This window comes from Meriones unguiculatus, chromosome 3, assembly GCF_030254825.1.
Source record: "Meriones unguiculatus strain TT.TT164.6M chromosome 3, Bangor_MerUng_6.1, whole genome shotgun sequence".
NCBI lineage: Eukaryota > Metazoa > Chordata > Mammalia > Rodentia > Muridae > Meriones > Meriones unguiculatus.
This window is the reverse complement of record NC_083351.1, coordinates 74,915,034-74,938,094: the sequence shown is the minus strand read 5'-3', so window position 1 is coordinate 74,938,094 and position 23,061 is coordinate 74,915,034. Positions and strand designations below refer to the sequence as shown.

Below are 23,061 nucleotides of genomic sequence, written 5' to 3'. Positions count from 1 at the left end.
AGGATATGGTGGTGAGCTCAGTGTGGTCTCTTTGCTATTACTTTTCACTCTATAACTTTTTTGAACTTTGAACAGGAAAATTTGATTTCACTTTGGCAAATAAGGTTATGAGATTTTTTTCTTTTTATTACTATTTTTTTCAAACATATAAAGGTAAAAAGAATAGTCTAATAAACCCTCATGGGCCACAACCCAGCTTCACAGATTATTAACATTCTATTATGATATTTTAAAAAGCTATGGAATTATACCAGTGAGCACAAATCTGGCTCATTATTAAAATGAAATTTTATGAAAATTAGCTCTTGCTATTCAATGTGCCAGTAAACATTTACCAGTGAAAAAATTCAGATTAAAGAGAATATAGTAATTTAAATTTTCAGTTCTTAAGTCGATATTGAAAGGTTTGAAGTTTTTTTTGTTGTGTTTTGTTTTGTGTTTTGAGATAAGATCTATCTATGTAGTCCTGGCTATTCTGGAACTCGCACTATGTAGACAGGCTGGCCTTGAGCTTACAGAGATCCACCTGCTTCTGTGTCACTACACCTGGCCTGAAAGTTTTGAATGTTTTAAGGATAGGTAAAACATAATATTTGCTAAAAATCTGAAATTATTCTTTATGATAATTTTGACTCAAACCAAAGGTTAAATTTTACTATATGACATTTTCCTTTTCCTTAAGCGAAGGAGCCATGGAATGAAGAGTATGTTGGAAAATATTCAAACATTAAAATTATTAAAAAAAATTAAAATTCTTGTTATTACTGTTATTGCTGTAGGTGTGTGGAGGCTGAGAAAGTGGACGACCATTTGAGTATGGGAAACTTCCTCCTATTCTCATTGTCTGAGAAGTGCTAACATGTGAATTATTGGCGATGCTTTGATGGCTAGATGTTCTCCCAATTTAGTCTCACAGTATTTTCCCATATGATTTAAGCTACCCAGATGGTTTCTCTCCAGTCGAATGCCTGGAATTCTCATGTAGTATTTAGAGTTTCTAGGACCTGAGGACAGAAATGATTAGGTCTCCCTGTGTCTTAGCATTAGAATTAACACACTTCTGTCATATTCCTTTGGTTAAGGGAGGTTATTATAGGCTGGCACATGTTAAAGAGGATGTACTATATAAGAGCAGAAATAACCAGACTCTTTCAAGTCAACCATCACCACCAACTTTGTGAGATGATGTCATGTTAGAATGTTTCTGGAAGCAGTGTATGTATGAATTAAAGCATTGGCTTACCATATCGACGCTAAAAGAATGCATTCAGATCATATCTTTGGAGACCAAAATGAAGCTGTACTCATATTTAGGTTTCAGGTGTGTGTCTAAGTTTCTTTTCTATTTACACTGATAAGCAACTGTGACAAAGCAACTTAAGGGGGAAAATGTTTCTTCAGCTCATTGTTCTAGGTCACAGTCCATCACAGCAGGGACTAAGGAAGTATGTCTAATGGGATTCACAGTGCTCACAGAAATAGAGAGCAATTAATTAATGCATACATATGCGTGCTCAGCTCTCTTTCTTCAGAATCCTCTGCCTAGGGAATGCTGGTACCCACAGTGGAGGGGGCTTCCCACCTCAATCAACATAGCCAATATAATCCATCTTAGACATGCCCACAGGCAACTGTCTCACCAATCTTTTCTTGAGCTTTCCTTTCCAGGCAGAATGTTTGTAGTAAAAATTAATGGAAAAAAGAGGCAATGAACTTGAAAGAGAGCAAGGAGGGGCATATGGGAGGGCTTGGGGGTAGGAAAGGGAAGAGGGAATGATATAAATTATAATCTCAATAAGTGAAGTGATTTGAAAATCAAAGAGCTGACATCATAGCATGCATTGTTAAAAGCTTATGTTAGTGTTTGACTTTTCTACTAACTTGAAAGTTTATTCTCAAGATGAAAATATTAAAATACTAAGTGAAAATACTGTATTCTGACCTTTCAGGTGGAAAAAAAATAGGATTTTCTTTTTGAGTATCTGTGTAGACATTTCAATACGTAAATGATGGAGATGGGGATGGGGCAAGAACAGCTTAGTGGTTTGGTTTTGTTTCTAAAGAATTTGGAGCTCATGTCCAAATGTGGAGATTTGCAACTATGAGTTTTCTCACAACTGTATTTTATCCATCTTAGAGCAATAACCGGATTACGACTATCACAGGTCTGGAGGGGCTGAAAACCTTGCAGAACCTGGATCTGTCCCACAATCAGATCAGTAGCCTCCAGGGCTTGGAGAACCATGACCTCCTGGAAGTGATCAACCTAGAGGATAACAAGGTAGGTACCGTGGGCCTGGCTTCAGTGGCTTTAGAAGTGGGCACATTGGAGAGTTGGCACAAAGACCCCATATTAGCTTTTCAAGGATGTTACATGAAATGGCCTTTTAGGAATGCTGCTCTAACAAGCTTCCTGGGACAGTTCTTAGAGTATGACTTTTTGAAAAACACATTCATTAAACATTTGATAATTCTTAATTGCATTGCTTTGAAGGTTCAAACTGTCATCATGTGTGTGTGATTTTTCTGGAGTTGTGTTCGTGCAACATTTTTTGTAGAAAGATAGCATCAGAAATATTTGAAATATCAGAGCAAGAACAGGCAAGAGAATATCCATAGGCTGATATCTCCTCTTGCCTACACTTAGAGAAAATAACTGTTGGTGGAAGAGGCTCGTGGGTCACTAAAAGGAATACAAAGCTGCGGTTGGAGGCCAGGCAGAGGGATATAGTCAAAGGGCCATTTATGCTGCTAATTGGAGTAAACAATGAGTATGGATTTGGGGGAGGGGTAGTGGATGTTGAGACAGGGTCTCATGTAGTCTAAGCCAGCCTCCAACTTGCTATATACCCAAAGCCAGCTTTAAACAATTGATCCTCCTGTCTCCACCTCCAAAGTGCTAGAATTTATAGACATGAGCCACCACAAGTTAGCAATAGCAGTCTTGAAAAATGCTGGGAATGGGTTTTTGTCGTTCTTATCACAAAGATGATCAACTTTAGAAAATAATACATTATTAGCTATATTTAGTCTTTCCAAAATATACATATGTCTTAGTTAGGGTTTTTATTGCTATAACAAAACACAGTGATCAAAATGCAAGTTGTGGAGGAAAGGGTTTATTCCGCTAACATTTCTAGATCCATAGTCCATCATTGGAGGAGGTCAGGACAGGAACTCAACCGGGCTGAAACCTGAAAGCAGAAGCTGACGCAGAGGTCATGGAGGGGTGCTGCTTACTGACTTACTTCTCCTGGCTTGCTTAGCATGTTTTCTTATGGAACCCAGGACCATCAGCCCTAGGTGGACTGGGCCTTTCTTCATTGATCACTAATAGAAAAAATGCCTTATAGCTGGATCTCATTGAGGCATTTCCTCAACTGAGGCTTCTTTCTTTGTGATGACTCTTGCTTATGTCATGATAGGCAAAACCATCCAATACAACATATATTTCAAAACATCATCTATACATATTAAATATATACAGTTGTGGCTGTAATTTAGTAAATGAAAATACCACAAGAAAGGCTTAACCATAAAAATTAACCAAAGAGACATAGAAGTGATTCCTTATACACTGTTGGTAGCAATAGTTTCTCTTTGATGGGTTAGGGAATGAAGTTGTTTACATATCTGACTTAATATACCATTTACTGTCAAAATTATATTCATATGCTCTCTCTCTCTCCCTCCCCACCCCTCAGTGATGCTGGGGACTGAACCCTTTGAATGCTCTACCACTGAACTATATCTTGAGCCCCAAATTAATTTACTTACTTCCCTTAATTTAATTACTTGATTTCTTCCCTTTCTTTCTCCCTCCCTTCCTTCCTTTCTTCTTTAGTCCTTCTTTCATTCCCTTCTTTGCTTGCATAGTGCTGGGCCTTGGATATGGTGCTCACAAGCCCTATGACTGAGTTATATTCCAAGCAACTTAACCCTTCCCCCAGCAAGCTTGCATTATTCATTAGGTTGTAAACAAATCAACAAAAGTCAACTATTAAGGTCTGAGAACAAATACAATTTCAATCTTAGACAAGACTGTTGATATTCATCTCACTTGATCTGAGTAGATTTAGTGGCCTCTTATAAGGTAATTATTCTGCTAGATGACCTTGGCTTGTATACCTGTACTGTAGGAAGCCAGAACAATTTCTGTCCCAAATGGCTTTCATGTCCTCTTTATGAAGTTACCATTGAAGATTGACTGAAGAAACATTTTGTGCTTAAAATGGTTCTCATATACTCACAGCCAAACTTTGAGCAGAGTACAGGGAGTCTTATGGAAGAGGTGGGGGATAGAAGGACACAGAGGGGACTGGAGCCCCACAAGGAGACCAACAAAGTTGAAAAATCTGAGACAATATAGTCCTGTAGCAACTGATGTACCAACCATGGACTATGCATGGAGAAGACCTAGACCCCCTACTCACACATAGCCAATTGGCAGCTCAGTCTCCATGTGGGTTCCTGAGTAAGGGGAGCAGGGCTGTTTCTGTCATGAACTTGGTTGCCTGTTCTTTGATCATTTGCCCCTGGCGATGAGGCCTTGCCAGGCCACAGAGGAAGAGGATCCAGGCAGTCCCAGTGAGACTTGATAAGCTATGGGTAGATAGCAAAGGAGAACTACTCCTTTCAGTGGACTAGGGGAAGGGGATGGGGGGAAGAAGAAGGGAGGATGGAACTGGGAGTTGTTGAGGGAGGGGGCTTCAATCAAGATATATAATCAATAAATTGTAAAAAAAATGACAGTTCGTAGGTCAAAAAATGCTTCTCATATTTATACAGGGGATGCTGAAAAGGTAGGACATGCTCATTACATACCAACTCACTACATCTCATAATTCAAGAGCAGAAGTAACAGCAATGCTGATAAAACAATTCTAGTAGATGAGAATCTAGGGCCATCCCTTCAGAAATGGGTGTGGGGTAGTGCTTGAGAATGTGAGGCTTGGTTGTGAGCCATGAACTTCATGTAAGTGACTAGCACTAATGATAGGAAAGAAGAAAAAGTCAATATTAACTTTAATAATATACATTATTTTATTTATGTGATAGTTGGAGTGCATCTCACTTCCTTTAGCCAGAATGAAGGTCTAGAATCACCTTACACAGCGTATATCACTCTCTTGATTTTCAAGTCACTTTCCAAACTGCATTGGAAAAAGTTGAAAGAAAAAAAGAGGTGTGTTCAAATTAAAAAGGGGGTTCATAATTTTCAACTGTTAGAGACTCCATTTTGTAAAAAGTGGCCACATGTTCTACAGGGGACTGATTCCTTTGGCAAATCAATCTTTGACTTTGTTCCCTGGTGCCCTACTGGGCATGTTGGGTAGTAGCCTGAAATCTTTTGAAATGTTTGAAACACCTGAAGAGTCCATAAAGGGTTTCTCCAGGATAGTTGATCATTCTTTGATTCAGGGATGGAAGTGAACTTGTAAAAGGAGCGCAATGTAGGTATGCTAATTCGACATTAGAAGTACTGTTTTCTTGGTAGCCATTTTATTAGTTACACCCGTATATACTAATGTAAATATCTGCCCTTTGCCAGTGTTTACTGTTTGCTGATTAGAGAGCCCTCTGCCAGCGTCCACTCTGCAGTCCCTGTAACATTCAAAAACCATGAGTAGCACTTACAAACCGACCCAAACTTTCAATTCTACTCGAACCTTGCGGTTCCCTCCCAGCAGTCAGCGGCGACTCAGGCTATTTCTGAATCTTGGGGCTATACCTCAGAGTTTGTGTGTGTTTGGGAGTCGGGGGTGGTGTTGTTTTTCAAGACAGGGTTTGACTATGCAGACCTGGCTGCTCAAGAATTTGATTTGTAGATCAAGCTGGCCTTAAATTCATAGATCTGATGGCATCTGGGGTTAAAGGTGTGCACTACTATGCCCGGCTTATAGCATTTATTATCAGTACTTCTTGCCAGTTTTTTTTTTAAATTTTTCATCAATTACACTTTATTCATTCTGCATCCCCCCATAAGCCCCTCCCTCCTCCCCTCCCAACCTCACCTTCCCTCCTCCCTCTGCATGCATGCCACTCCCCAAGTCCACTGATAGGGGAGGTTCTCCTCTCCTTTCTGATCTTAGTCTATCAGTTCACATCAAAAGCGGCTGCATTGTCCTCTACTATGGCCTGGTAAGGCTGCTCCCCCCCAGGGGGAGGTGATCAAAGAGCAGGCCAATCAGATTATGTCAGATCTTGCCAGTTTTTTAAAGGAGTAACAATGTATACTCATATAACAACAGATGCAAAGAAAGAATTCCAGCTCTAAGTACCCACAGCTCTGCTAACCAGTAGTCTTCATTGTTACCCTGCTCTGGATGTTCTCTCTGTGCGGGTGGGGGTGGCAACAGCTAAGTGTTCTTGTAATGCTTTAGATGGGGCATGTTCAACTGTGAAGGATTTCATGTTTCTTCTTGTTCAGAGATACACTCTTTAATGTCTCATCTTAACCTTCTTGGATCCTGGTTCCATACTTTTGTTCATGTGTGTGAAGAAAAAGAATTTGTGGGGAGTTGACTGCTAAGTGAACTTGATCTCTCTCAGGATTTCCATTTATTAGACTTGAGGAAGAGTTGAATACAGTATATTGGGGGGCTCCTGGGTTATGCAGGGGCCAACACTGAAGCAGAGGCAGCCTGGGTGGAGCTATTGGAGATGTTATGATTACATCACTGTTACAGTCTCTGTTCCACTCCTGCCATTGGGTACAAGGAAGGAGGAGGACCCCTTGGAAGCTTGTGGTCTATACATCCAGAAAGGCCAGCCAAGGCTAGATAGCCTGAGCGTATCCAATCCTTAAAGACAGTGGAGAATGCCCCTGGGTCTCTGCAGAGTGCTAACGGGTGCTCACTGGCAGCCTTGATTCTTAAGCTGCTTTGTTGCTTCTTTGGTACTTGTTGAGCTTTCAGGTCAAGACTCTTATGACTTTCTCTTTAGTCATGGCCCTTCACGTAATGCCTACGCCATAGCAGCAAACTTGGTCTACTTCTTCTTAGACTACACTGTGGAGTTGGAGTAAGTCTGCTAAAGACGTTAAGGACTTGAGGCTATCACTGTGAAACGGAAGATCCATTATGGTCAGTTCATATAACTTAGGGCAGAGACAGTACACTTAGGAGTGAGCAAGGGGCCACGTGCTCTTTGGTTAGGGATTTGGAGGGCAGAAGTGTCTCATTTTCTTCCTGTCTGGCTCATACATTGGTCTCTCTGGCACTCCCACTGTGTTCTTTGTGCTTCATTGTTAGTGCTCCTTGCTGCTGCAGATCATGCTCTGTTTCATACTTTATATCTTGAAGAGCTATATTCTTTCCCTCTAGGACAGTGGTTCTCAACCCCTTTAGAGGTCACAGGGGTCACCCAAGACCAGCAGAAAACTCATATATTTACGTTACTATTCATAACAGTAGCAAGATTACAATTATTAAGTAGTAAGGAAAATAACTTTATGGTGGGGGTCACCACAGCATGAGATGGTGCTGTATTAAAGGGTCGCAGCGTCAGGGAGGGTGAGGACTGCTGCTCTAGGGTTTTAGCTTCTTGACCTTGGGATGTCTATTTTGTTCAAATTGTGAGGTGCTTGGTTTATGGCTGAAATATGAAACTCAAGAGCCCTCACCTCTGAAGGGTATGTGGTATTTAAGGAGCAGTAAACTTCTGGGAAGACTATGTTTCAGGAAGAAGAAAGGGAAAAAGGGGCATGAAGTTCAGCACAGTGTTTGAATGGAGACTGTGAGGGTCTTCAGTGAGGCGGAGGTAGTTAAGGAAGAAGGAAGATTGCAGAGAGCCCTCTGAGGTAGAGATAGCGAGGCAGAACAGAGGTAGTGGGATGCGAAGATGTTGCAGCTGACTCGCTCTGTCCGCATGGGTGTCTGGATGATAGTGGTGCTAAGCAGCTCACTTTCCCTAAATGTTTTAGCGGCAGGATGGCACACTGGGGGAGCGGGAGCTGCACTGTGCCACCTCTCTCAGACAGAAGGCAGATATGTCTGTGGAGCAACATCTCTTTGGAAGCTAATTCTCCGAGGCAGAATGGGTTAAACTGTGACGGACACCCCCACCATGCTCAAGCCCCACCTGCCTCCACAAACTATTTAGAAAAGGGATTTCTACAGATGAAGGTGATGATCTTAAGAGGAGGTCATCCTGGAATTAGGGTGGCCAGAGAGCTAGGGTTTTCTTTTCTTTTGTTTGTTTGTTTGCTTTAGTTTATTTTATGTTTGTCTGTGTACCATGTATATGCCCGGTGCTCCCAGAGGCCGGAAGAGGGCATCATAATCTCTGGAACGGAGTTATTTTTTTAAATTTATTTATTTTTTATATTAATCACAGGTTATTTACTTTGCATCCCAGCCGTAGCCCCCTCCCTCATTCCCTCCCAATCCCACCCTCCCTTCCTCATCTTCTCCCTGCCCCTTTCCAAATAGGGGAGGACCTCCTCTTCTTCCATCTGATCCTAGCTTATCAAGTCTCTTCAGGCCTGGCTGCAATGTCCTCTTCTGTGGCCTAGCAAGGCTGCTCCGCCTTCGGGGGGGGGGGGGGTCGAAGAGCTCACCATTGAGTTCATGTCAGAAATAGTCCCTATTTCCCTTATTAGAAAACCCATTTGGACACTGAGCTACCATGGGCTACATCCGAGCAAGGGTTCTAGGTTATATCCATACATGGTCCTTGGTTGGAGAAACACTCTCATGAAAGACCCCTATGACCTGATATATTTGGTCCTTGTGGAGCTCCTGTACTCTCCAGGTCTTACTAACTCCCCCTTCTTTCATATGATTCCCTGCACTCTGCCCAAGGTTTGGTTATGAGTATCTGCTTTGATACACTGCTAGGTAGAGTCTTTCAGAGGCCCTCTGTGGTAGGCTCCTGTCCTGTTACTTCTTTTCTCCTACATCCAATGCCCATCCCATTTGTCTTTCTAAGTGAGGATTGATCACCTTACCCCAGGACCTCCTTCTTGTTTATCTTCTTTAGGTGTATAGATTTCAGTATGTTTATTCTATCTTATAGGTCTATATAAGTGAGTATATACCATGTGTGTCTTTCTGCTTTTGGGATACCTCACTCAGGATGATCATATCTAGGTCCCACCATTTGCCTGCAAATTTCATTATTTCCTTGTTTTTATTGCTGAGTAGTATTCCATTGTGTAAAAGTACCACAATTTCTGTATCCATTCCTCAACTGAGGGACATCTGGGTTGTTTCCAGGTTCTGGCTATTATGAATAAAGCTGCTATAAACATGGTTGAGCAAATGTCCTTGTTGTGTACTTGAGCATCTTTTGGATATATGCCTAGAAGTGGTATAGCTGGATCTTGAGGAATCACAATTCCTATTTGTCTGAGAAAGTGCCAGATTGATTTCCAAAGTGGTTGTACAAGTTTTCATTCCCATCAGCAATGGAGAGGGTTCCCCTTTCTCCACATCCTCTCCAGCATGTGTTGTCACTTGAGTTTTTGATCTTAGCCATTCTGAAGGATATAAGGTGAAATCTCAGGGTCGTTTTGATTTGCATCTCCCTGATGGCTAAGGACGTTGAGCATTTCTTTACGTCTTTTTCTGCCATTCTACAATCCTCTACAGAGAGTTCTCTGTTTAACTCCGTGCCCCATGTTTTAATTGGATTACTTGATTTGGTGCTTTTTAACTTCCTGAGTTCTTTATATATACTGGATATTAGCCCTCTGTCAGATGTAGGGTTGGTGATGATCCTTTCCCAGTCTGTAGGCTGTCGTTTTGTTTTCATGACAGTGTCTTTTGCTTTACAGAAGCCTTTTAGTTTCATGAGGTCTCATTTATTTATTGTTGATCTTAGAGCCTGTGCTGTTGGTGTTCTGTTCAGGAAGTAGTCTCCTGTGCTGATGAGTTCTAGGGTCTGCCAGTTTTAAGCCTCCATGTGGGAAACTGGGAATGGAACTTGTGTTCCTAACTGCTCACCCATCTGACCAGCCTGCGGGGGTTCTTGTAAGAGACAGAAGGGATAAAGCAGAAACAGAGGTGGGGTTTGTGTTGCTTCAAGTCAAGGCTGTCTGGCTTTCCCAGAATCTGGGAGAGGCAAGGAAGGCTTCCTTCAAAGCAATCACAGGCTTGCCAGCCCTTCATTTTCACCTCATCTTTAGAACCAGAAGAATTAGCTCCTGGTATTTTAGACCTCCAAGTTTGGGGGTTGTCATGACCTTCCAAGGCTCATGTGTGTGTGGCGCTGTGTGCTGGGGAATGGAGGGAGTCTGGGAGTTATTTTTAACTGTGACCTCCTATAATTTCTGATTTTTCTGTTTTAATAAATCTTCCTTATCTTAATTTTTAACATATTTCATGTTTTTTTTTAATTTCAAGTTTGGAATTTTGTTTTCATTATTTAGTCTTTAATCTAACGAGGATTGGGGGGACAGTGTGCAATAGACATTGAATTCTCATGTAGAAAAGAAATTGTCCCAACATTTCAAAAGTCTGATTTAATAGCGTAAGATAAGCTATTAACGGATATGTCAGGATGTATTGAATTATTTACTTATTGAAATTGTTGTGTTTATAACTTGCTGTTAAAATAGTGTTGAAATATATATCCTCATACATAAATCTATCGTTACATGCATTTTTTATTATTTCCTTATGATGGATTTTTGGAAATGCCATTATTGGGAATGGGTCTAATAAAGCTTATTGATTTCTTTTTTGAACGTTCATGCTTTCTCCTCCCACAGCAGTTATGAAGTTAGGATAACTTATTGTAGGAATATCTAGCTGTTCATTTGCCAATAAGATCATTAAAAATTGTCAATCTAGTAGTGAAAACTGGTGTTTTGTATGCTGCTTTATATATATTTCTTTGATTATCAATGAAGTTAAGCATTTTTTGTTAAATATTATTTCCTTTTTAAAAAATATCAGTCCATTCTCTTAGCCATCATTTTCTTTATGGCAGTTATAATTTGCTTCTAATTGTATGTAGGGTATTTTAGCTATACATTTAAAATAGTGTATAGGATATGTCAGCATTTTCTGTAGTGTATTTTTAAATTATTTTTATCTTTTTGAAAAACTTTTTTCCATTCTGGATGTGATAGATGCTTATCTAAACTATTTTCTCGTGTTGCTATTACCTTTAACTCTTTTTTTTTTTAATTCGCCATTGTTTTCTAAAAACAAAACAATTTCAAGAGTGGGTGACTTTCCTATCTCACTCTCATCTTTCTGGGTTTTATTTGTTTGTTTTATGTATGTAAATACTTTCCTTCCGCATATGTGCTGCACCACCTGCATGCAGCATCACCGAGATAACGAGGGACTACCTCTACAGGTAGTGCTGAGCTGCTGTGTGGGTGCTGGAATAGCACCCTGGTTTCCCAGAAGAGCAGACAGTGCTGTTAGTCACTGAGCCAGCTCTCCAGTCCCTCACTCTTGGTTTGGTTTTGTTCTTTTGTGTTTTTAGATAGGATCTCACTATACAGCACTAGATGGCCTTGAAATCACAGAGTTCTGTCTGCCTCTGCCTTCTGAGGGCTGGGATTAAGGTTGTGTGTCAGCACACTCAGTGGCTGTCAACTCTTAATCCATAATTTAGTTTGTATTATAGTTGAAATAAATATTTAAATTCACATTTCCTATGGTAAAGAGATCTCCATAATAATTTTTTTTGCTGAATTGCAGTTTACTTTAAAAAATATGCTTCATTGCTTCATGTATTGATTTCTATTTCAGTAAAACATTTATTATTATCATCATCATCTAATTCATCCATCCCCCAGTTTGAAAGGTTGCTTTTCTTCACAGATTCTTACATATATAGCAGTGGGAAATATTTTAAATCATTGTATCAAATAGTTTGCTAAGGCTGAGAGCACTCATGTGCACGCACACACACATACACACACACACACACACACACACACACACGTATATTATCGCTTTTTAAAAGCCTAGGTAGTGAAGCTTAGAGAACATGGTCAGAAAGTAAATGGCAAAACCAGAAAGAAAGAAATAAACTAGTAGGCTTTGTAGAGAGTGAGAGGGTGTTTCCCAGGTCGAACAACAGTGGTGGGCTGAAGTTCTGAAAACAATGCTGACTTTTGTCAGTATTTTACTTTCAGTTATTTGGGGTGCTGTCATTCCTACACCTGCTATGAAAGGCTGCTGCACACACAGTTTTGGGTCCATGGCCCTGTGGGGAGCTGTGGGGGTGGCATCTGCCATGACACGAGGCTGTAAGGAGAGGGGCACACATATAGAACAAGCAGCAAGTATTGCATTTTACTAGCTTGGCAGGAAGCCTAGCCCATGCTGCTCTCCTCTTTATGCCCTTGCCCTATGCTGCAAGGAGGAAGCTATATCTTTTGTGTTGGATTCACAAAAGATCTCTTGATCTCAGATGACATCTTGTGGTAATCTTATATAGAGCATCATTATTCTAGTCACGGTATTTGGAACATATCAAGATCTTTCCAGGTCGATTACCATACATATTACTATCTCCTAAAATGAGTGCATAGTGTTCCTACTACAGGACAATGTTATGACTCACTTAGTCATATAATGATGACTAAAGTTTTTACGAGATTAGAAATGTTTTTGCTAAGAGCTTGAGTATTCTCATATGTAATGTTTGCCTTTCTGACGATCTCTTTAATATAGTCTTCTTGGCGTGGGATAGCTGGTTACATGTAACTCATCAGATTGCTCATTGGAAAGAAGGTAGCCATTTCCACTCTCATACGCCAGTGCGTATGGCCAGACCTTGTTGGTGAGACATGATGAATGTAGGACGAACTCCATCTTCATGCAAGAACAAGAGCCGCATGCTACGCAGAAATCATATCCATTGTGCAAAAGTTCTGAATGAAGAATACAAACCAAATTTACCTTCTCCCTTCCTGAAAACACAATAGAAAACGACTGTCCACATGCCAGTCTGAAGGATAATCTCATCATCCTATATGGAGAAAAATGTATATAGTAGCTTGACAGTACTCCAGCTAGATTAATTTTGAGGCAAGAGAGTGGGGTGTTGTATACTGCAACTTTGGAGCTGGACTTTCTCATTACATTATTGGAAATGACATCCTTTGACTCCTCACTTAGTTTTGGGATAATTTGCATTTTGGTGTCACTTGTGTTTAAATAACTCAGAAATTATGTGTGAACCTCTTGGTAGAATGCTTTTATGAGGCATGCAGAGCTCTGTAGGAAACACTAATTTGTTAAGAAATCCACTCTGTGTCTGCACTAAGATTATAGTTGTTTACTGTAGAGAATTTAAGTAAGCCTTTGTCTTTAAGGACACAGGACTGATCTGACCCAGGCTGTACCTTGGTTAAATTAAGGCACACTTCCATCTGGGGAATCATTTCTGTTTTTTTCATGTTGTAAACTAGAGCCTATACATGGAAGTTCTTATTCAGCAGGTGCAGCAGTGGACACTCATGACAAATATGTCATATAGCCAAGGCAATGGCACTCACCTTCAGTACCAGCACTTGGGAGGCAGGGCCAGGAGGATCTCTGTGAGTTCGAGGACAGCAAGGGTTACCTATAGACCTCAAAACAAATAAACAAATCATACAACTTGTACTGTCAAGTGATCCTTATGGGAAAAGCTCAGAGTTGCATGTGTAAGAAGTAAGAAGGCTTAGGCAGTCACAGATAAGCAGGGGAGAAGAAACTGGCTTGGGGAGTGAAGCTGGAGCCTCTAGGGCTAAAACAGCATGGCTGTTCTGTTTCTCTTCCTTTACACTCTGTGTTTTATTTCTACTTAAAATCAACATGGATGAGGAGATTACTATTCTCCAACCCAAAGGGAAAAGAGAAAATGTGGCCCCGGGTGCTCACATCTCCTGAAGTTACATGGTAATTCCTGTGTTCTGTAATGGTTTTGTAGCATTCTTATTTAAAAGCTGGATATTCAACAGGACATGTTTAAAATAAATTACATTTAAAATAAATTACATTTAAAGGAGCCAATCTATTCTATTGTGTTCCCTATTATCTTTGCTCACTGTCTGTTGATAATAGATTTATTTTTTGATCAAATAGATTAAGGAGCTGACTGAAATAGAATACATTGAAAATCTTCCTATCCTTCGAGTTCTCAATCTACTCAACAATCCAATTCGGGTGAGAATTTATTTCCCTCACGGGGAGGGGAGGGAAACAAGGACCAGTCTTGGAATTCCAGTTTAGCCTTGATTGGGAGCACCAGGATGTGAATACAGCCCCCACCCCCACCTCTCTGAAAACGATTATGATAGCTAACACTTCAAACAACGTGTTTTAGAGAAGGAAGATTTTTCTCACATAACAAGCTGTCAACTGCCCCAGTTCCACTAAAGCCTACAAATGAAAGCCACTTATCTGCTCTTCTCAGTCCCTTAAGACAGATGGAAAGTGTAGCTAAACATTACAACAGAGAATTAAGATTGTAAAGCAGCATTCTTTTGTATCATGAATAAAGAACCCAGAGGTTTAGACAGAATGTGGTTCCTATCTTAAAGGAGAGGAAAGGCAGTGTTAGAGTGGATGCCCAAAGTAATTTGCCTGGAATATAGCCATGGAATTGGCACTGCTATAAAATAACTACAGACTAAAATAACACAGTCGCTAGGGGTCGGCAACCTCTGAGATCTAAGGGTCATGGACAGTTTTCCAGGACGCTCTTTTCCTCCCTTGCTAACGCGTCTTTCTCTTCCCTCACTCATTGTCCATCTAGGCTTTCTTCTTTACCCATAGTCTTCCATTTTGCCTTCACAGAATCCTGACTATGTAAGCTTCTCTTGTGTTCATTTTGTTTATATCTTGATGAATATGTCTAGACAAGTGAAAACATCAAATCAGAAATAAAAAAGAAATATTGAAAAGTAAAAGTAGATAGGGACCAATGGCAGACAATGTAAAGGCATCTCAGAGGAAGGAAGGAGCAAGGTCCAAAGGGGCCACTACACCCAGACTCTGCTCTCTGGGGAGTGCTCTGCATCTGTACAAAAGGCCATCACAAAACCTCTCCTACAGAAACAAACTCGCAAAACACTTACACTTTGAAGTATGACAGAGAAGCTTTAAAATGCTTAAACTGCTGTACAATAAGCATACAGGTTTCTGGAGTGCAGTGTGGTGGCTCACTCATGAATACAATGAGGAGTGATCCAATCAGGTTATTAGCATCCATTTCCTGAGTCTCGTGTTGGGACCCTAAGTAAAGATCCTGTTATTATTCTCATGCATTCCCATCTGTGGAAGAAAGGCATCTTACTCCTCTATATATCTTCCTACAGATCTTCACCAGAGAGGTGAAACATTTTATATGAACAAAACACAAAAACAAAACCCTCAGTTACCACTTTAAAGTCAGGCAATTCTAACAGCTGGCAGGGAGTAAAGAGAAAGTTGCTCCTAAGTAAGCTCCGTTTTATTGTTGTAAGACAAGCTCATAATCAATGATCCCCACTAATACAAAAGAACACAATAAATAATAAACCTGTAATGAAATCATAAATAGTCAAATGCCATTAATTCCAGTAATGAAACTCTTTGATATTAGGAGAAAAAGGTTTGGAGTCTTAGATAGGCTTCCCACCTCTGTGAGGCTCAGCCTCTTTACACCAGAGGATAATCCTGCTACCCTGCTTACCTCATGGAGATTAGTAAAGAGCTTTATAAACTACAGGACATATTATCTTGGTTGTTAATTTAAGGGGGCTGGTGAACATGAGCCCTGTGTGTGTGTTGGAGGGAGGTGGGCAGAGACAGGGTCATGGCAGCAGGTTTTGAAAGGCCCAGATAGAATGGAAAGGCCCTTGAGAATAAAAGGTTGGTGCTTGCTGACCTCGGGAAGAAGAAAGCCATTGAATAGTCCTCTTGTTGTTTTAAATAGGACAACTTTGAATACTGGTTCTTTGTAATATTTATGCTGCTGCAACTGACAGAATTAGATCAGCAGAAGATTAAAGTGGAAGAAAAGGTATGTAATCATATTGCTTCATGTGCTTTCTGGTTAATATGTCCCAAATCTCACGCTGCTTGCAGCAGGACTAGTGTAACCAATCAGTAAGAAGCATAGCAGTGTGCAAACTAATTCTTTATTCAGGAACAGTTTCCTTGTCCTGGGATTTGTCAGTTGAATCCTAAGTTAAGCTGGGCATCAACACGTGCAATGACAGGTGTTCAGTGGGTACAATGGAAAGTCTGGCAGCGAGGAGTCAGGCACCCTCCTGCTGCCCATGACCAGTTGTGGCTGTATAATGGCAGAGTCTGAAATTCTATCTATGTTATTTTAGAAATTAACGATGAAATACATTGTGTCATTCAGTATAATCAAATGCTGCTTAAATCACTACTCTGATATTGTAGCTTATTTAACTCTGCTCTTTACAAAGGTCCATCAGGTCCATATAGTTCCAAAGCAATGAGCTTTTGAGTACTGGTCAGCACCTGCCTCCCTCCCTCCCACAGCTGTGGCAAAAAGTGCTGCTATTGAGGGGTCTCTTATGCTGGATCCAATTTGAGATGGGTATAGGTGGGCAGATATTCCATCCTATAAATGCCTTTCTGCAGCCCAGACTAAAAAATAGTTTCAGATGCTTCCTCATCCTTGTGTCCACACTCCAGCTACAGTGTACATGCCTCTTTTAACATTTTGCAAGTAGAATTAAAATGAAGGCCACTGGTAAGTAAAGGGATAATATATTTAGGTGGATTATAAAGACAGAGGCTTCTACATCCAAGAAAGGGCCTGCTACAGAAACCAGGGAAAAGAGGAGCAAGTCTGGAGAATGTAAGGGGAAAAAGGATTCAGAAAATGGTTCTCTGGTATCAACCATATGGAATCTTGAATAACACATTGTAGTCCTTCTTCTCATCCTAGAAGTTGGATTGCTTATTATATTAAAATTAATTGCACACTTCAGAGATTTTGTTTTGACATTTTTCGTTAGCTCCTCCCAAACCAGAGAATATAAAGAAGCATCAAAGGATTTTACTCAATTTTTTTACATTAGCTGTCACTATTGAGATTTTAGGAAAGTTAGAGTTGAATGGAAGACTAAGAGCAAGGCTGGCAAGCTTGTGTACTTCCTTATCCGTATGCTTGCATGTCTAGGAATTTGATCTAAGGCCAGTCCAGTCCTGTGTTCTCTTGAGAAACAAACATGTCTTCCTTTCTAATTCTGGAAAAGGTTTGTGCACTGAATAAGTATCAACCTCCTGCTGAAGTGGTGGCCATCCAAGATCACTTGACCCATGTTGTCAACAGCATGTCACAGCCGCAGAGAATCTTTGACAGGTATTTATTAGGATGCCCCAGGTAGAACTTCGGGTGGGCAAGCAAAGAGAGTATTGTTGATTTCCCTGGACCTCTCTTCTGTGACTCATTCTTTCCCTATAGAAGCTGCTTCCCTGGGGCTGAAAATATGGTTCAGTAGTTTAGAGCGCTGGTTGCTCTTCCCCAGGACTTAGGTTCAATTACCAGAACCCACATGTCAGCTCACAACTGTCTGCCACTCCAATTGAAGGGGAGTGTCAGAGGATCTGACACTCTCTTCTGTTCCCACAAACTCTAGGCACATATGTAGTACACAGACTGCATGTTGGCAAAACACTTGAAAACATAAAATGATTCTTAAAAATACGTTTTGAAGCTGCTTTCTTGCCTTCTCAGGGGTAAGGGCCACATGAGTCTACTGTTTGTTCACCCTCTCACAGTGTTCCTAGACATTATGCCTATCTGATTTACCTTCATGTTTTCATGGGGTCCCTTGTATTCAAGCTAGCCTGAGCCAAATGACAGAAAATTTGAATTCTAAAATAAAAATTGTTAACTCTTCTGCTCTGGGATAGAAACACAGACCCTTGTCTCACTAACAGGAAACTTTTGTCATTTACATTAGTTACTTTTCTCATTGCTTTGATGAAGTACTTGACTGAAAGCAATGTAGGAGTGCGGGTTTGGATTTTTTTCTTATGGTTTGAGAGGCTAGGGTCCATCAGTGTGGTACAGAATGGAGGCAGGAACACCTCCCACCAGTGGCAGAAGGGTCTTTCTTATATGTGGGATGTGGGGATGAGAATGCAGGTTTTCTGTTGGCTTTCTTCTTTCCCCATGTATTCAGTCGTAGATGCCAGCCCACGGGATGGTACCAGTGGTGGTTTGAATGAGAAACCTCACCTCTAGGTACATATATTTGGACACTTGGTTCTCATTTGGTACTGTTTGGGGAAGTTATGGAGCCTGTAGGAGGTGCAGCCTTGCTGGAAGAAGCTCATCATTGGGGAGGGCTATGAGGGCTGATAGCTCTGCCCAGCTTCCAATTTGTTCTCTCTGCTTTGTATTTGCAGTTGAAGATGTGATCTCTGACTTTCCTTCTCTGAGTCTCTGACTTCCCTTGCCACTGTGGATGCTTTTTCTAGAACCACGAATCCAAAGTAAACTTTTCATAGCAACAGAAATAACTAATACAGTACCACACACATTCACATTGAGCGTGGGTCATATCACAGTGAGCGTGGGTCATATTTCCCTGTTAATCCTCTCCGGAAGAACTCTCAAAGATGCATGCAAAGATGTGCCTCATTAAGAGCCTAGGCTTTCATTCTCACTCCAAGCAAGCTGACCAAACAGGTTGTCACAATTAATCATACCACCATCTATTGTAAACCTTTTCTTTACTGTGAGCAGATCCTATATACTCCTGCCAGAGAGCATTTTGGGAATCCAGACTTTTAGGGGAGTCCCTAGAAGGAAGCCCAGCTCACCCCAGGAAGACCTGACTCAGTCTCAGTAGAGCCACCGTCAGCCTAGCAGGGGGAAGCCACCTTGCCTGCACACATGAATCTGAGTCTCTCACCTCCAGATCCAAAGACAGATTTACCACGGTTTCTCCATTTCTTTTTAAAGTCTGTCAGAGCAGATGGCCATTTATGCCATAAATATAACATAGAAATTCTATCAATACCCAAAGGCATTTTAAAAATACTTGTAAAACTCTTGGATATGAGAGCTTTTTTTCTTCATGTGGTGTTTGGTTCTGCACCTCACATTGGCTTCCCACTGAGAATAGAATGTTTTATCTCATAATCCAAGACATGGTTATTGCATATAATGTAATCGTGTTGACATTGATGGGCTTGCATGTTTATGAGAGCCCTCGGGGTGAGATGATTTATCTTTCCTTTGTGCATATCAGGAAAAGTGCATTTGACTTGGAAGAAGGTATCTTCTCTGATTTGTAATGTTGCCACTTTTTTTTTAAGGCTTTAGGGTATGTTTATGTAAGAACATATATCAAAGACATCAGTAGCAGTGTCTGATAAACATATATTTCTTGGTCACGTCTGACCACCAGATGAGCACAGGCATGTCTGAACGCTGCAGGATGATGGGGAATGGTTCACAGTTCTGCTTCCGTGGCTGCCGTGTAGCCTGGCCACTGCCCTTCCCACCCCGCCAGGACACAGCAGCCCCTGGCACCTGGAGTAGGGCGTAGATGCGTCGAGCACCTGGCCTTGTCAACTGTATATTACGTTGTTGGAGGATCAGTGTCTCCTCACCTGGCGTCACTGGAGTGAGGATGCCTGATGAAATGACGCAGACAAACCGCCTCCTTAGCTCTGTGGTAATTGCGGGAGGCATGTAGAACTTGCAGAGCAGCGCCTGGCATGCAGTCGCTGCCCAGGGGTAGTCCTGTTGTTACCCCAAGGCCTGCTTTGTGTACCTGTGTTCTAAGGCAGTTGATATGGATATTCAACTGACCTCATAATTCACCTACTTTGTTGTTGATTCATTCTGGAAGGAATACTTTAGCAGTGTCCTGCCATGTTTTTCCTTTAGAAAAGCTTGGTAAAGGAAATTGAGGTAAATTTGTATATTTACCTTATTATCTATCCTTTGATGTTGTATCTTTAAAGGTTATATTTTATTTTACATTGCGTATGCATGTGTGCCCGAGTATATGCACGGGCACCATATGTGTGCAGGGCCAGTAGAGGCCGGAAGAGGACATTAGATTTCCCTGGAGTGGGCTAGGAGCTCCCAGAAACTGAACCTGGGTCTTTATGTGAGAACAGCAAGTGAAATGAGCCTCTCGTTTGTCTCTCCAGCCCCAAACGTTGTTTTTGGTGTATTGTAATTTGCTTCTGGAAAGTGGAGCTGTCCTTTCACTTTGTACATTCTGCAAGTGCTTGGTGGTTATGCCTGTGATGTAGAGACTTTCCCTTGTGCAGATAGCTAACACACCATCTTCCTGCTGATCTCATTGCAGCACTCTGCCAAGTCTGGATGCCCCTTATCCTATGCTGATACTAACTGGTCCTCAAGCTTGTGGGAAACGAGAACTTGCCCACCGCCTCTGCAGACAGTTTAATACTTACTTTAGATATGGGTAAGTCTGCCTGTTGGCGTGTAAGTCTCGGAGAGGCTTCCACCCTGTTTGGGATACAAATAATTTCTTTATACAAAGTTCTCAGATGTTGCAAACTCTGTCTGCTTTAAGCAAATTCTTACGCAGACAGAGCAATTTATTTAAGTTATATTTCAAAGCTAGAAGTGGTAAGTAAAGTGATTGTTAGGCAGATGACAATGCCTCAGAAGTTATGTATACAGAGCATGCTAATGTATTCTTAAAGGTCATTTATTGCTACAGTTGGAGTGGTATGATGTGGAGCCTTGCTTCTCCTGTCATTCTAACTCATGTAGTAGAGATGATTATTGAAGTATATGCCATTTATAGAAGACCTTGGCAATTATGAAAAGAAACAAAAGATTTAACTTTGGTGAGATAAGTAGTAAATATATGTCAGCGACCAGCAGACCAGCCAGTCAGCCAGACAAATAAACAAGCAAGGGCATATGCATTTCTTTCCCACCTTTCCCACGCAGGGTCTGTTAGCTCCTTTGCCATTTATTGTACTGTAAGCTACATGGGGTTTTATCTTTCAATTCTTCAGATACTTAAGCTAATGCAGTGCCAACTCAAATAATTCTCCAAGATTTGAAACTACGATCTTAACTGAGCACACTGGTGTTTGAAGGCACTTTCCTTCTACTGTCTTACTGTTGTGTGCCACTTTTTTTTCTGGGGAGAGGTGACCGAATGTCTACTCATTCCAGACAAAGACTCTGTGACAGACAAAAGTAGTGATTGCACCAGTGAGTTTATTGGGGTTACTTAACAGTAGCGTGGATGACTCAGAAGCCGCTGTGTCACCAAAACCCATCTCAGCATGGGGATGACTCACAAAAGCTGGGACCCTCCAGCTCGTGCCACCACCTGCAGCCCCCTTACCAGGCCCTCAGAGTCCTTGCTGCATATGTAACCTCAGGAATGGAGTGTGGGGAAATGGGAGTGGGTGGGAGAGCAGGGGTGGGTTGGGGAGTGGGATGGGCAATGGGAGTTCTGCTTGTGAATCTTGTGCCTGGAAATTTTGGGGACTTTCATCCTGAGTTTTAATGAGCTTCCCAGGGATGGACCATTTCAGTCAGGAGGGAACTGCCATACATACAATGTGACAGTGTGGGTCTTCCAGGAACAGCTTTCCCCAAGCGGGGCCTGGTAGAGAGGCTGGCAAGTCTGGAGCTCTGATTCTCCTCTCTGGAGGCAAATAGCAGCAGGGACGGGGGCAACACAGGTGTTTCCTGTCCCTTCCCTCCCGTGGCTCAACAAGCTCAAAGTTTCCTGCATCAACATAGAGGGGAAAAGCAAACAAACAAAAAGAAAAAAACAAAAAAGCAAAAAGCACACACACGAAAAAGGCCATCTGAGAAAACCAACCCACTGGAATTACAAGTGTTTTAGAAGCTTCTTTAAATCACATTTAGAATTGAACTGTGAGTATCTGACCTGCTTCCTCTTTGGTCCTTACATGTGACAAAGGAATTGCTTTGAAATTAGTGGTGTCTGCAACTGAGTTGAAGATGTTGCTCCAGAGCTGTGTAGGCCAGTAAGAAAAATCAGTTTCTAGTGCCATTACAGAAAAAGTTCCCTCCCAAGGCTGTCTGTGCTCAAACAATGTAAATACTATATTTACAAGACCTGTTTATTTAGATACTTAAAATTACAGCACACATTTGGACATTGGCCCTTCCTGATTTGATTTTACTTAGGGTCTTTTTCCGAGGTGTGTCTAAGCCCAGGTAGAAGAGTAGCCATCTCAGCCTTCTCACCAGTGAGTTCTCAGTGTCTAACAGCTGACAGGTGCTTAGTACACATGTGAAGTATATATATATATCACCATTAGAACAACTTTATTCAGAGGTTTGGGGAAAGGTTGGAGAAGTCCACACTGCCTGCTGTCCTCCACAGGGAAGATCTTAAAAAGGTCTCTGTTGGTAAGACAATATTTATTAAATGACTGACTGACTGAACAAACAGACAGCCAAGTTAATAGCCATGTATGCAAATTTAGTTGAAATGACAGTGACAGGAAGCAGAGATGGCATTTTGGTGGATCTGTGGAGAAGTGGCTGGGTGGATTCAATCATTCAGAAAACATCTGTTGAGTTCCTCCCACGTTCCACTCCCTGATGATATAGTGAAGAAAAGACTGCTGAGGTCCTTTCCTTTGTGCAGTGTCTGATCTGGTAAGGGACCTCTGCCTTAAATCATGGATTGTGTCACATGTATGTGCAGGGTGAGATGCCAAAGCCTCAGAATGGGCTTCATGCCTGCACTGCTGGTGCTGCAACTGAGTTCTGAGAACTGCCACTGCAATTCTCTTCTCATTGGAGTTGGTGATGAGTATCAAACTGTTACCAACTGCTTTTACCAACCTCTTCCAGAGGCTCAAAAGTGTGTCTACCCACTGTTCCTCAGCGTCTTTGAGGAAACAGAGAGCCTGGTTTGTTCAGTGGCAAGTCATTGTAAAAACTGCACCAATGTCTGGGTCAAAGACAATGTCCTTGGGTTGCAAAGAAGGGCATCAGGTCGCTAGTGAGTCCACCTGTGGACAGCTACAGGTTGTCATATGCGAAGCCACTTTCCGACTGAAACTAAAGACAAGCCAAGGAGCATCTTCTGAGACAAGCCATTGCTCTCATTTACACTTTCCTTTTAATGGTTCTTATCCCACA

The 23,061-nt window shown here is 41.4% G+C and overlaps 1 protein-coding gene across 5 annotated transcripts in view; it reads left to right on the top strand.

The window, feature by feature from the left end:
* Lrguk (leucine rich repeats and guanylate kinase domain containing) overlaps positions 1–23,061 on the top strand; it is a 108,919-nt gene that overhangs the window by 30,224 nt on the left and 55,634 nt on the right. For 3 of the 5 annotated variants that reach the window (XR_009590762.1, XM_060380212.1, XM_060380210.1), the window contains 5 exons: positions 2,138–2,281; positions 14,040–14,120; positions 15,874–15,960; positions 17,174–17,280; positions 20,255–20,374. Coding sequence is in view for 4 of the 5 variants with exons in the window: in XM_060380212.1 (XP_060236195.1) it covers positions 2,138–2,281; positions 14,040–14,120; positions 15,874–15,960; positions 17,174–17,280; positions 20,255–20,374 (539 nt within the window). In the remaining variant the exon portion in view is untranslated. Of the gene's footprint in view, positions 1–2,137; positions 2,282–14,039; positions 14,121–15,873; positions 15,961–17,173; positions 17,281–20,254; positions 20,375–23,061 lie in introns of those variants that run through there. The other 2 variants (XM_060380209.1, XM_060380211.1) reach the window with 2 other exon arrangements.